We start from the raw sequence: 15575 nt of genomic DNA on the forward strand, positions 1-15575 counted from the left end.
AGGGAAGTCACAATCATTAATGCATATATAAGCACACGCTTACAAATGCCTCCGAGACAGTGAATGGTTACTTTAGGATACGATAAGTGGTGGTCAATATCCCAAGTTGCCCGAATGTTCGGCAAATCAAAAGTGTAATTTCTCGACTGTGGGACAAGTGCCGTCACACGGGTGTGATTGCATGAGACCTGCAACTGGCAGGCCTAAAAAACGACACCAAGACAAAATCGTCTCATTACATTAATTGTACTATGCAATAGTTTCAAATCTGCTCCTGTTATCAAAGAGAATTAAACCTTCCACGCATGCTACCGAGGATCCGAGGATCGCTCCTTTATGCTACCTTGAATCGCTGTGGATTTGGCCGACACTGCTGAGTGACATCATTTAAGTATATGGCAAGCAACATGGTTTGCCCGTAGAGCCATGCCACACGTGAACACATCATGGCATAGCCTAGTCGAACACATTATGTTGACACACACCACATCATGACGTTGACAGACAGCACACCATGGCGTTGACAGACAACACACGATGACGTTGACACAGAACAACGCGACGTTGACAATCAGCCCCCCAACATGCGGACAGATAGCACATCATGACATTAACAATTGAAAAACGGCACACCATTGCACACAGCGTCGACAAACGCAGATTTTGAAACCATTAAATTAAATTCCCGCGACATTATGATATGTGCACTTCCTCTTCCAAAGAGGTCAATGTTTACAACCTTAAACCCCGTCCTTCGTCTAAACACTCTCGCACTTTTATCAGCATTGACAGGACATATCCTCGCTGAAGGACACAGTCTATTATCTAGCCCCAGGGCACTCTAAATATTGTCTACAAAACAGGAATCACTCGGCAAGATGGCGTAGCATGTTGCTTTGCAACTGCTTATAGTTCTGAGCCTAGCCTTGCTTCAAGGCAGTACTGAAAGAAACTTCCATGGATGTGTAGTAATTCTTTCTTCCCAATAGGTAAGTCTAGGTATGTGGACAGTACAATGACTCCTGTCGTATATAGGGACAACTTGTTCTCATAACAAATGGGGCCTAGAAGTTAACCTGGAGAAGTCATGTATTGTTGTTTTCAGAAATGGCGTATACTTGAGAAATACAGAAAAATGGACTTATGACCGCAAACAGTAGAAAGTAGCATCCGTCCCACTATAAATATCTAGATATTGTCTTCACATCCAGATAAATTTGGTCAAAAGCGTGTGCAACATTTGCACTACAAGCCAGAAAGGCTGCGTTTCCTATTATTACCTTATTAAAGGATTATCCAAACATTTCTCTAAAGGTAGCATCTACAATATTTGACAGTAAAATAACTTCCATATTGTTATATGGTTCGGAAATTTGGTGTTATACTTCTCTTGCAAATATTGAAAAAAATCAGAGTGTTTACTTTAAACGATATTTATATGTTAATAAAAAAAAGTATCAACCAATGCTGTACTGGGCGAAGTAGGTAGAACTGACTTATGTGTTAATTATTTTAGTCGTTTTATGAAGTATTGGTGCAGGCTGTTGTATATGGATAGTTGTCGATACCGTAAAGCATGTTATGACATTTTGACATCACAGGATGAAAAGGCAGCCACAACTGGATAACGCATGTTCGTTTGCTGCTATTAGAAACCGAATTAACGTATGTTTGGATCACACAGGGGTGTGGCAGCATATCAAATTTTAGATGTAAAGACATAGAGATTCAGAATTGGCATGCTAAAATTATTTCTTCATCATTTCTAAACCATAATTCTACATGTAAGCCTGTACTCGAACCAGAGAAATATATTATGGAGTTATGTCCAAACAAAGATCTTATTCGCATATTATTTAAATTCCGATGTTTGAGCCATAAGGTGGGTATCCAACACTTTCGTTACAATGGCAAAGTCAATACGGATTTACTTAAGTGCAAAAAATGTTATCATAATATAATTGGAAAACAGAAAGCTCTACATCCCTAGCTACTGTTACCAGTATCCATCACGAGCAACATTTCATCAACTAGTAGCAACAATGTTAAGCCAATTAAAAATATTGCTATATACCTGAAAAGAAATCTGCCTGTATAATGTATAATAAATATTGTATTGAGATACCATAACATGTGCAATAATTATCTCATGTATTGTACTCTTCTTTTTCTACTTGTTCTTATTATTTACATAATCTAGAAATTATTATCTCAACTAATACTTATTGCCTTAGTGACTTGTGCAAGTCTATTGTGAACTTAAAGCCTGTACCTCTCAAACGATTTCGGACATTTTAGTCCCAATATGTAGGTGGGGAGGACGAATATATCACACAGCGAATACAGAATGCAGCGTGTGGGTGAATATGAACCAACCTTTGCAGCTGCCCGTGAGACATATGCACATTTATTACCTTGCATAAGACACTGTCAAGGACTCTGTGATATTTAAGAGAATGGGAGGATGTTGTAGAATGTTACTTGTCAAACAGACATAATGTGCTGTACTAGGCTTCAGCCCCTGTCATCATGTGTGATGTTTTTGTTAATCTTAGCTATGTAACCATTTCCTAACCAGTTGTAGATCACTTGCTTGAAAAAGGCTCCATCACCAGTACAGAAACGTCGCCTTGAAATGATAAAAAAGTCGAAATCCATTTGTCAATCCTGTTTTACGTTGTCATGTTAATCTCTTTTTTCCTATTTTTAATTACACTGCTTCGACGAAGACTTAGATAAAAATGCTCTTTCGTTAAACCAATATGAAAATATCAAAATGAAACATTTTAGTGGAATGAGTCATAACACATCTTCAAAGCTGTAATGTTTCGAAAAAAATGTCAGCCATTTGGCATCAGCCGTTTATGAAATAACAATACATACCAAGGCGTTGAGATTCAAGATCTGAATCAGTATCTACGATAGTCTTATAACTGAATATTAATTAATTTATTACTTCGCCATTCCTGATCTCGCAGGGCATATATTGATGACAGGTTAGGATCCCCTCATCCTCGTCTCAAGCAATAATAACAGTTATTAAAAATATGTTCTTCAGTTTGCGCAAAAATTGTCATGGACCTTTTTCAAAATTTTCTCAAGAAGTAGACACACACGCGAAACTTTCTCTTGGGAACTTTCACTAGTATGTAAATATTTCAAACCCACCTTGCCCTTTATAAAGTTGACAGAAAACATCTCTCTGATCCTAAGATATCACCACCAAAAAGTCCATTGTACGTTTCCATCAACATCATGAATATATGTTTCTGAATCACTTTCACATAGCGATATTACTACGTATTCGCGAAACAAGGTGAGCGCATCCTGCCCCAACGGTGGCATCTGTCACACGACAGAAGTAAAACACATGACAGAAGAGACATATTTTACCAAATCCGATTGAGGATAATTCTGATATTTCCTTTGCAAGAAATCAGATAAATGGCAAGGTGAAGAACGAACCATGGCTATTTGTATGGATAAACATGCCCACAATGCATGAGTTATCCGTACCTATGTCTTTTTGTTGACTCCAATTCTTTTTACTCGCACGGTAAATTGATTAAACGCATAAAATTACAAAATCGAACTAGACGATGGGACATGAATGAATTCTCAAGAAATTACAGATATGAGACAATTTATACGTAAATGACCTTGATGTGACATTGAACTTCACATTGGTGACATGTGGTAATATATTTCGTTATGATTTCAACCTTTCAAAGATATTTGTTGACATATTACCAGATACAGGCCTCACTTTAGAGACGTTTTGTTTACTTAAGTAAAACCACCGACTTACTCCTCTGTAATGTTCGGTCCAAGCTTATCTCTTCATTACTTTACTTCAATCTTGTTTCCAAGGAAAGGCATAAACAGCTCCAGAGAAAGGTTCTAACTGCCAATAACAACGTGTCCTTCTCATGGCTGATGTGTGGCGCGGATAACAAAATGATAATAACTTTACAAAATCGAAAAGAAGCCGATCGTTAGTTTCAGCTGTTACGTTGTTAAACCCTCCAACACAGGCAGATGGTTTTCAGTTGGATGCGGAAGAACGCTGTCACCTCGGGTAGAAGATTATCGCCTTCACAGGCCGCAGTTGGTCCGTCCATGATTGTGCATTTGGGGACTTCTCAGCGAGAAGTGCAAGCGATGAAAATGTCTCCTTGACCAACAGTGAACCACTAAAACATCACGATACACGAGAGAGTGTATGTCGTCAAGTCCGTTACACAGTATTCATATTGGAATCGTCAATAAATCAAATAATAAAACCCAAATACCTCGCGATATGTCCGCAAACGTCGCAAATTCATGGGATATTGTTAACTAGAAAGGTAAGTCAAATTATCTATTTATGTCCGTTCATTGATCCCATATACATGAATTGGAAAGCCATCTTCTAAATGTTTTGAATTATAAATAAACAGTTGGCTTTATGAGGATTAATTATGACAGATATGTCGGTAATGTCAACTGTGCATTTGTTCATAACGTCAATGCACTTAGACTAATGATGAGCACATTCCCTACTTACAAAAGTTGTTTCTTTTTTTATTGTTTAATCAGGTGCCGAAGGCCCGTGGTGCTTGGAGACGTTATTAATAATTCACCAATGTTCAATGACAGTTCTGAATTGAACTGAATTGGCTATACAAAATGATCAAATTCAAGGATAATGGAAGCCTATCCTCAGAGGCTTCCTTCATAAACAATTGAGTAAAAATTCAATAGCAGTGACATATTGTGTACACAGCGACTCACCATACAGGAGCAAGTGTGTTGTGCAACGATAAAGCCATATGCAGATGACGATACACCACGGAGAGTCTATGAAATCATATTGAAATAATAAAATTTAGGGAAATATGACACTGTGTAACCCTCCAAACAAGGGACAGGTGTCACGCTTAACTATCCACAGATTTTGGGAAATGTGAAACTGTTGACTCATACTAGCGGGACATGTGTATTGTGTAACTATACCCACATATGCAGTAATGACAATTTCTTATTATGAAACTGTTGACTCACACACGCGGGGCAGGTGTGTTGTTTGATATACCCACATATGCCGTAATGACATTACTTTGATATGAAACTGTTGCCTCACACACGCGGGGCAGGTGTGTTGTTTAATATACCTACATATGCCGTAATGACATTACTTTAATGTGAAACTGTTGCCTCACACACGCGGGACAGGTGTGTTGTTTAATATACCTACATATGCCGTAATGACATTACTTTAATGTGAAACTGTTGCCTCACACGCGTGGGGCAGGTGTGTTGTGTAATATACCTACATATGCCGAAATGACATTACTTTAATATCAAAATGTTGCCTCACACGCGCGGGGCAGGTGTGTTGTGTAATATACCTACATATGCAGAAATGACATTACTTTAATATCAAAATGTTGACTCACACGCGCGGGGCAGGTGTGTTGTGTAATATACCTACATATGCCGTAATGACATTACTTTAATATGAAACTGTTGACTCATACAAGCAGTACGGGTGTGTTGTTTAACTTAACACACATGCGTTGATGACGACATTTGGGAAAGATGAAACTGTTGACTCACCTAGGAGGGGCACGGAGGCGGCGGCAGGGGGCAAGCTGGATTCCATCAGAAGGAGCAGCAGGAAAAATGCCACAAAGATATTGATTCCTGTCGAGAAAAATGGATTTGTATCAGAATAATTCTGACCTAGTCGATGAAGCAATGTCCGGCTAATTGTACACTGACACCCCGAGACGACGCATGGCCCTGTGCTGTTCTGCAGTAATAGCATTATGCAAGTCAGAATAAAGACCCCTTGCACCAGTCAATTACTTCCACTCGTAGATTAATGTTCTGCAGGACACACAGTCACAAAACAATGGTAGAGATAAAGAGGGTTCCCACAAGCGGCCGCGTTACAAGATGTTGGTAGACATTCAAAAACTCACTTTACAAACCGATAGTGTACATTACAGTCAACATGGATTACTGTTTCCTTAGGAGATACAGAGCAGTAGTGCAGATACAGAAAGCATTCACGAAACTGCTTTAAGTGACGACAGTTCTATGATCCGAACAGAGCTGCAGCAGTTATTTTCCCATAGAGAACATTGTCACACAATCACTTTACAAGTGGAGAATGAAATATGAATATGAGTGAAGAGGAAGGAGGCTAGTAGACAATATTCATGTCAGAATATGAGAGGTATCGAAGTTCCTTTTGGTAATATACTCTGCAAAAAAAGAAACACAAAGGTCATTTTAGCTGTATATTGTATATCGCATATAAATAATCAACAGATGGTAATCGATTGTTCACATGTGGCACAAATATTTGTCATTGGCACAGGTTCCATATGGCATATATGGAACAGTAGATTTTCAAGGATAAAGGTCATCTTTCTTAATGTTTTGTATGGCCACCATTAGAGTCCAAAATTAACTGGCATCGTCGTCCCATTGAAGCAATCAGATCCCGAATTGTGGCCTGAGCAATGTTCACCCACCTTCAGTGCTTGTGCCAACTGTCGGATATGTGGTTGCTGCTGACGTGCTCACAGTCGTGAGATCCAGAGCATCTCATAAATGTTCGATTTGGTTTAAATCTGGACAATAACGTTCGCTTGTTGCATAATGGGAAGGACGTGTGGCCGAAGAATCACATCCGTGTAACGTTGTGCCGTTAAATTCCCCAGAACTTGCACCAAGTCTGTTCTATCAGTGTAGGAGATGACGGCCCAAATCATCACACTACCACCACCAAATCTGTCCACTTCCTGTATGCAGTTTCGTGCATAATGTTCCACGCGACGCCTGTAAACACGAAGTCTATCATCCTCACGGCGAAGCATAAAACGTGACTCGTCACTCAACCAAACTTGTCTTTATCGCAGTTGTGATCATACTCTGTGCCCTCTGTGACGTCGCAGCCGACGTTATAATGGTTGGTTGGTTGGATTGTTGTTTTACGCGGCACTCAGCAATATTCCAGCTATATGACGACGGTCGGTAAATCGAGTCTGGACCTGACAATCCAGTAACTGATATCATGAGCATCGATCCACGCAACTGGGATTGATAACATGCTTCAACCAAGTCAGCGAACCTGACCAGCCGATCCCGTTAGTAGCCTCTTACGACAAGCATAGTCGCCTTTTACGGCAAGCATGGGTTGCTAAAGAATTATTCAACCCCGGATCTTCACGGGTCTAAAATATTATAAAGGGTTATAAAGGGTAATATAGTGATAGTGATAGTATATGGGAGACAGAGAGGGTTATAATGAGGAACATTTTGATGGGAGGATATGGGAAATTTACAGGGTTATAGAGAGGAATATATTGATTGTACTGTTCGTTTATTGTTTAACGCCGCACTCATTCCAGCCTTATGACGGCGGTCTGTAAATAATCGAGTAAGTGACATCATGAGCATCGATCCACACAATTGGAATACGTGGACATGCCTCAACCAAGTCAGCGAGTCTGACAACCCGATGCCGTTAGTCGCCTCTCTACAAGCATAGTCTAGTCAATCTGAGACTGAGAGGGTTACAGTGGGGAATATATTGACACTACTAATAAATGGGGAGACATAGGGTTATAGAGGGGAACATATTGATAATACTAGTACATTAGATAAGGAGAGGGTTACAGAGGGGAATATATTGATAGTACTAGTAGATGAGTGACAGGAAGGGTTACAGAGGGGAATATATTGATAGTACTAGTACATGAGAGACAGAGAGGGTTATAGGGGGGAATATATTGATAGTACTAGTACATGAGAGACAGAGAGGGTTACTACAGAGGGGGGTATATTGATAGTACTAGTACATGAGAGACAGAGAGGGTTACTACAGAGGGGGATATATTGATAGTACTAGTACATGAGAGACAGAGAGGGTTACTACAGAGGGGGATATATTGATAGTACTAGTACATGAGAGACAGAGAGGGTTACTACAGAGGGGGATATATTGATAGTACTAGTACATGAGAGGCAGAGAGGGTTACTACAGAGGGGAATATATTGATAGTACTAGTACATGAGAGACAGAGAGGGTTACTACAGAGGGGAATACATTGATAGTACTAGTACATGAGTGACAGGAAGGGTTACAGAGGGGAATATATTGATAGTACTAGTACATGAGAGACAGAGAGGGTTACAGAGGGGAATATATTGATAGTACTAGTACATGAGAGACAGAGAGGGTTACAGAGGGGAATATATTGATAGTACTAGTACATGAGTGACAGGAGGGGTTACAGAGGGGAATATATTGATAGTACTAGTACATGAGTGACAGGAAGGGTTACAGAGGGGAATATATTGATAGTACTAGTACATGAGAGACAGAGAGGGTTACAGAGGGGAATATATTGATAGTACTAGTACATGAGAGACAGAGAGGGTTACAGAGGGGAATATATTGATAGTACTAGTACATGAGAGACAGAGAGGGTTACAGAGGGGAATATATTGATAGTACTAGTACATGAGTGACAGGAAGGGTTACAGAGGGGAATATATTGATAGCACTAGTACATGAGAGACAGAGAGGGTTATAGGGGGGGGGGGGGTATATTGATAGTACTAGCACATGAGAGACAGAGAGGGTTATAGGGGGGGGGGTATATTGATAGTACTAGTACATGAGAGACAGAGAGGGTTACTATAGAGGGGGGGATATATTTATAGTACTATTACATGAGAGGCAGAGAGGGTTACAGAGGGGAATATATTGATAGTACTAGTACATGAGAGACAGATAGGGTTATAATAGGGATATATATATAGTACTAGCTAGTACACGAGAGACAGGGAGGGTTATAATAGGGATATATGTATAGTACTAGAACACGAGAGATGGGGGGGGGGGTATAGAGGGGAATACATTTATAGTACTAGTAAATGGGCAGACAGAGGGTTATAGAAGGGAACATATTGATAGTTCTAGTACATGAGAGGCAGAAAGGGTTATAGAGGCGAATATATCTATTAAAACGATAGTTGGGGAATCAGGGGTTGGGGGGTACCACTGTACATGACCAACCCACACAACAATACAAGACCTAAATGAATAAACAGTCAGTTTATTAGACCGCCACAGACGGATCTGTGACTGTCTGTCGTCCGTATGTATACCTATTCTAGCAACTACAGATAATATCACTGACTGATTAAAACTGACGATAAGGTTGTTATTGCGAACTTTAGTGGCACTATCTAGACAGAATTATAATAATTTAGTTTGGCCGAGGCATTGATTATAAAGGAGTTTATGAGTGAAGTTTTATAAGAATAATAGTTTACCAGTTGCTATTATGCAACGAATGTATACGTGGTACGGGTTATTTGATAAGGGTGGATGATAAAGATATTGACGTCTGATATTTGTTCGCCTAACTCTATCTGACCAGCACCATGAGAGATGTCAGAACTGCGTTATCGGGTCGACCCTTGGCAGTCTAAAGATAATGGAACGTGGTCGTTAGTTGTAATATTCTCTTATTTCACAATTTCCAATTCTTAATATGTAGCATTTAACGTGATAAAATATTTGTCAAACTGTGTTCATTTTACCCATGTTAATATATTGATAGTACTAGTACATGAGAGACAGAGAGGGTTATAGAGAGGAATATAGTGAGGGTACTAGTATATGGGAGACGGAGGGTTAAAGTGGAGGCAATATTGATAGTACTGATATATAGGAGACAGAGAGGGTTATAGAGGGGAATATATCGATAGTACTAGTATATGGGAGACAGAGAAGGTTATAGAGGGGAATATATTGAAGTACAAGTAAATAGAAAACAGGGAGGGTTATAGAGCGGAATATATTGATAGTACAAGTATATTGGAGGCAGAGAGTGTTATAGAGGGGAATATATAATATAGTACCAGTATATGGGAGACAAAGAAGGTTATAGAGGGGAAAATATTGATAGTGCAAGTAAATAGAAAACAGATGGTTATAGAGGGGAATATATTTATAGTACTAGTATATGGGAGACAGAGAGTGTTATAGAGGGGAATATATTATAGTACAAGTATATTGGAGACAGAGAGTGTTATAGAGGGGAATATATATTATAGTACAAGTATATCGGAGACAAAGAAGGTTATAGAGGGGAAAATATTGATAGTGCAAGTAAATGGAAAACAGAGAGTGTTATAGAGGGAATATATTGATAGTACAAGTAAATGGAAAAGAGAGAGTGTTGTAGAGGGGAATATATTATAGTACATGTAAATGGAAAACGGAGAGGGTTACAGAGGGGAATATATTGATAGTACTAGTATATTGGAGACAGAGAGTGTTATAGAGGGGAATATATATTATAGTACTAGTATATGGGAGACAGAGAGTGTTATAGAGGGGAAAATATTGATAGTGCAAGTAAATAGAAAACAGAGAGGGTTATAGAAGGGAATATATTTATAGTACTAGTATATGGGAGACAGATAGGGTTATAATAGGGATATATATATAGTACTAGCTAGTACACGAGAGACAGGGAGGGTTATAATAGGGATATATGTATAGTACTAGAACACGAGAGATGGGGGGGGGGGGGGGTATAGAGGGGAATACATTTATAGTACTAGTAAATGGGCAGACAGAGGGTTATAGAAGGGAACATATTGATAGTTCTAGTACATGAGAGGCAGAAAGGGTTATAGAGGCGAATATATCTATTAAAACGATAGTTGGGGAATCAGGGGTTGGGGGTACCACTGTACATGACCAACCCACACAACAATACAAGACCTAAATGAATAAACAGTCAGTTTATTAGACCGCCACAGACGGATCTGTGACTGTCTGTCGTCCGTATGTATACCTATTCTAGCAACTACAGATAATATCACTGACTGATTAAAACTGACGATAAGGTTGTTATTGCGAACTTTAGTGGCACTATCTAGACAGAATTATAATAATTTAGTTTGGCCGAGGCATTGATTATAAAGGAGTTTATGAGTGAAGTTTTATAAGAATAATAGTTTACCAGTTGCTATTATGCAACGAATGTATACGTGGTACGGGTTATTTGATAAGGGTGGATGATAAAGATATTGACGTCTGATATTTGTTCGCCTAACTCTATCTGACCAGCACCATGAGAGATGTCAGAACTGCGTTATCGGGTCGACCCTTGGCAGTCTAAAGATAATGGAACGTGGTCGTTAGTTGTAATATTCTCTTATTTCACAATTTCCAATTCTTAATATGTAGCATTTAACGTGATAAAATATTTGTCAAACTGTGTTCATTTTACCCATGTTAATATATTGATAGTACTAGTACATGAGAGACAGAGAGGGTTATAGAGAGGAATATAGTGAGGGTACTAGTATATGGGAGACGGAGGGTTAAAGTGGAGGCAATATTGATAGTACTGATATATAGGAGACAGAGAGGGTTATAGAGGGGAATATATCGATAGTACTAGTATATGGGAGACAGAGAAGGTTATAGAGGGGAATATATTGAAGTACAAGTAAATAGAAAACAGGGAGGGTTATAGAGCGGAATATATTGATAGTACAAGTATATTGGAGGCAGAGAGTGTTATAGAGGGGAATATATAATATAGTACCAGTATATGGGAGACAAAGAAGGTTATAGAGGGGAAAATATTGATAGTGCAAGTAAATAGAAAACAGATGGTTATAGAGGGGAATATATTTATAGTACTAGTATATGGGAGACAGAGAGTGTTATAGAGGGGAATATATTATAGTACAAGTATATTGGAGACAGAGAGTGTTATAGAGGGGAATATATATTATAGTACAAGTATATCGGAGACAAAGAAGGTTATAGAGGGGAAAATATTGATAGTGCAAGTAAATGGAAAACAGAGAGTGTTATAGAGGGAATATATTGATAGTACAAGTAAATGGAAAAGAGAGAGTGTTGTAGAGGGGAATATATTATAGTACATGTAAATGGAAAACGGAGAGGGTTACAGAGGGGAATATATTGATAGTACTAGTATATTGGAGACAGAGAGTGTTATAGAGGGGAATATATATTATAGTACTAGTATATGGGAGACAGAGAGTGTTATAGAGGGGAAAATATTGATAGTGCAAGTAAATAGAAAACAGAGAGGGTTATAGAAGGGAATATATTTATAGTACTAGTATATGGGAGACAGATAGGGTTATAATAGGGATATATATATAGTACTAGCTAGTACACGAGAGACAGGGAGGGTTATAATAGGGATATATGTATAGTACTAGAACACGAGAGATGGGGGGGGGGGGGGTATAGAGGGGAATACATTTATAGTACTAGTAAATGGGCAGACAGAGGGTTATAGAAGGGAACATATTGATAGTTCTAGTACATGAGAGGCAGAAAGGGTTATAGAGGCGAATATATCTATTAAAACGATAGTTGGGGAATCAGGGGTTGGGGGTACCACTGTACATGACCAACCCACACAACAATACAAGACCTAAATGAATAAACAGTCAGTTTATTAGACCGCCACAGACGGATCTGTGACTGTCTGTCGTCCGTATGTATACCTATTCTAGCAACTACAGATAATATCACTGACTGATTAAAACTGACGATAAGGTTGTTATTGCGAACTTTAGTGGCACTATCTAGACAGAATTATAATAATTTAGTTTGGCCGAGGCATTGATTATAAAGGAGTTTATGAGTGAAGTTTTATAAGAATAATAGTTTACCAGTTGCTATTATGCAACGAATGTATACGTGGTACGGGTTATTTGATAAGGGTGGATGATAAAGATATTGACGTCTGATATTTGTTCGCCTAACTCTATCTGACCAGCACCATGAGAGATGTCAGAACTGCGTTATCGGGTCGACCCTTGGCAGTCTAAAGATAATGGAACGTGGTCGTTAGTTGTAATATTCTCTTATTTCACAATTTCCAATTCTTAATATGTAGCATTTAACGTGATAAAATATTTGTCAAACTGTGTTCATTTTACCCATGTTAATATATTGATAGTACTAGTACATGAGAGACAGAGAGGGTTATAGAGAGGAATATAGTGAGGGTACTAGTATATGGGAGACGGAGGGTTAAAGTGGAGGCAATATTGATAGTACTGATATATAGGAGACAGAGAGGGTTATAGAGGGGAATATATCGATAGTACTAGTATATGGGAGACAGAGAAGGTTATAGAGGGGAATATATTGAAGTACAAGTAAATAGAAAACAGGGAGGGTTATAGAGCGGAATATATTGATAGTACAAGTATATTGGAGGCAGAGAGTGTTATAGAGGGGAATATATAATATAGTACCAGTATATGGGAGACAAAGAAGGTTATAGAGGGGAAAATATTGATAGTGCAAGTAAATAGAAAACAGATGGTTATAGAGGGGAATATATTTATAGTACTAGTATATGGGAGACAGAGAGTGTTATAGAGGGGAATATATTATAGTACAAGTATATTGGAGACAGAGAGTGTTATAGAGGGGAATATATATTATAGTACAAGTATATCGGAGACAAAGAAGGTTATAGAGGGGAAAATATTGATAGTGCAAGTAAATGGAAAACAGAGAGTGTTATAGAGGGAATATATTGATAGTACAAGTAAATGGAAAAGAGAGAGTGTTGTAGAGGGGAATATATTATAGTACATGTAAATGGAAAACGGAGAGGGTTACAGAGGGGAATATATTGATAGTACTAGTATATTGGAGACAGAGAGTGTTATAGAGGGGAATATATATTATAGTACTAGTATATGGGAGACAGAGAGTGTTATAGAGGGGAAAATATTGATAGTGCAAGTAAATAGAAAACAGAGAGGGTTATAGAAGGGAATATATTTATAGTACTAGTATATGGGAGACAGAGCGGTTTATAGAGGGGAATATATTGATAGTACTAGTACGTAATTGATTGAGTATGGTTTTACGCCGCTTTTAGCAATATTCCAGCAATACACTATAAAATAGGTATAGTTTCCTGATTCGTCTGTGGGCCTGACTTTCAGATGTGGTTGTGGAAAAGATTTACTTTCTGATGTGGCTGAAGAAATTAGTTTCCTGATTCGACTGTGAGGTTGACTTTGAGATGTGGTTGTGGGAAAGATTTTCTTTCTGATGTGGCTAAAGAAAATAGTTTCCTGATCCGACTGTGAGGATTGACTTTCGGATGTGGGTATAGAAAATAGTTTCCGATGTCCCGATGCGACTAGGCGGATTGTGGCGGTAGGTTTGAGGGAACCCCGCTGCCAACATCCATGCTGACTAAGGTCCTGTGTATTTCTATAAGAGACAATTAGTGAGTGTTTATGCCGTGTCGGGAGATGTGTACCTCATAACTCCTGCAAGCTATCGCGTTTAGCTGTCTCCAACTCAAATAGACAGAGAAGCCTCTTACCGGCCATATCTTCCACACTAATTCATTATTTAGCGTTTGCCTGTGCAATCTTATCACTAGCTTAAAACGTGCTTGTTTTAATCGGGGTTGGATGACGACATATGATTTATTTATAGCCGAACTCAACAGATAGGTTTAACATGACCGGGCAGCAGTAGCTTGCTGCAATACTGCAGACGACGAGATGAAAGAAGGAACAAGCAGCCTCCATCTCCGCGACTGGATGGGCTGCTATAGATGCTTGCCCTCTACACGTTTGCGTCTCTATTTCGGGAGGCAAACTGTAGGGGTGCCTAGACTAATCAAGCATTGCTAACTTGCATCAGCCATCTTAGTGCCTGTCGGGAGAGGGAGTCCAACTCGACTTCTTGAATATGTCAATGATAATAATGTACACACATGGACAGAAATACTTCCTACTCTAGTTCGCATTTTCTCTCATCCATTCGCACTTCGTGTAGCATCTCTAAGTGGTCAGTGGGATTCAGCTGAAATGATTCGTCGCAAAGATATGCGAGTTATCGTTCTTTGTAGACAATAACAATGTCGTCACAGCAGAGTCCAGCAATTACCATGTGAAGGTCGCCCGCGTTTGGGCACTGCCTACACTGTAAATCATTGATGAAGACACTAGGACAACACGCATGTCAGATTTAGGCTTCAGTTCACCAGCAAACGAGCTTTCCTAAAGGGCCAGGGGCTTAGACAGCTGTGACACAGGGAACCTATATGTGGAAAAACAGATAACCATTTCGGAACATTTGTATTTTTATACTAGGCGGAAAAAATAACAGAACAAGCTGAACCTCACTAAACAATATCCTTCAGAAAATGTAATCTATATTAAATTATTTGTCTAAAACCACAAAACCCAAGTTTTGATATAAGACAATATGTGGTATCTTTAGTTAGATTATGTTCTTAATGTCCTTAAACGGTTTTTTAATTCCTTGGTCTGCGTACACGCCAGCACAAAGATCCGCAGATGTGGAATACAATTAGAAGGGTTTTCTTTTCTTCCTGTCGCGTCTGCTAACTAAATTTAGTAATGAAAAAATTTGAAAATAAGTCAATAGGGGGCCATAAGTAAGGCTTGGACTTGTCACTCCGAAAACACTTCTTCGTTCGTTTCATTTCTTCCTTATTTCA

General features: G+C 38.8%; 1 protein-coding gene across 2 annotated transcripts in view; it reads right to left on the bottom strand.

Moving 5' to 3' along the window:
* The window catches only part of LOC139468510 (neuronal acetylcholine receptor subunit alpha-2-like), a 100223-nt gene that overhangs the window by 8846 nt on the left and 75802 nt on the right, over positions 1–15575 (bottom strand). For both annotated transcript variants that reach the window (XM_071250505.1, XM_071250504.1), the window contains exon 6: positions 5599–5685. In XM_071250505.1, coding sequence (XP_071106606.1) covers positions 5599–5685 — 87 coding nt within the window. The remainder of the gene's footprint in view (positions 1–5598; positions 5686–15575) is intronic.

Source organism: Haliotis cracherodii, unplaced genomic scaffold (assembly GCF_022045235.1).
Source record: "Haliotis cracherodii isolate W230 unplaced genomic scaffold, xgHalCrac1.p SCAF_2, whole genome shotgun sequence".
In the NCBI taxonomy this organism is placed as follows: domain Eukaryota; kingdom Metazoa; phylum Mollusca; class Gastropoda; order Lepetellida; family Haliotidae; genus Haliotis; species Haliotis cracherodii.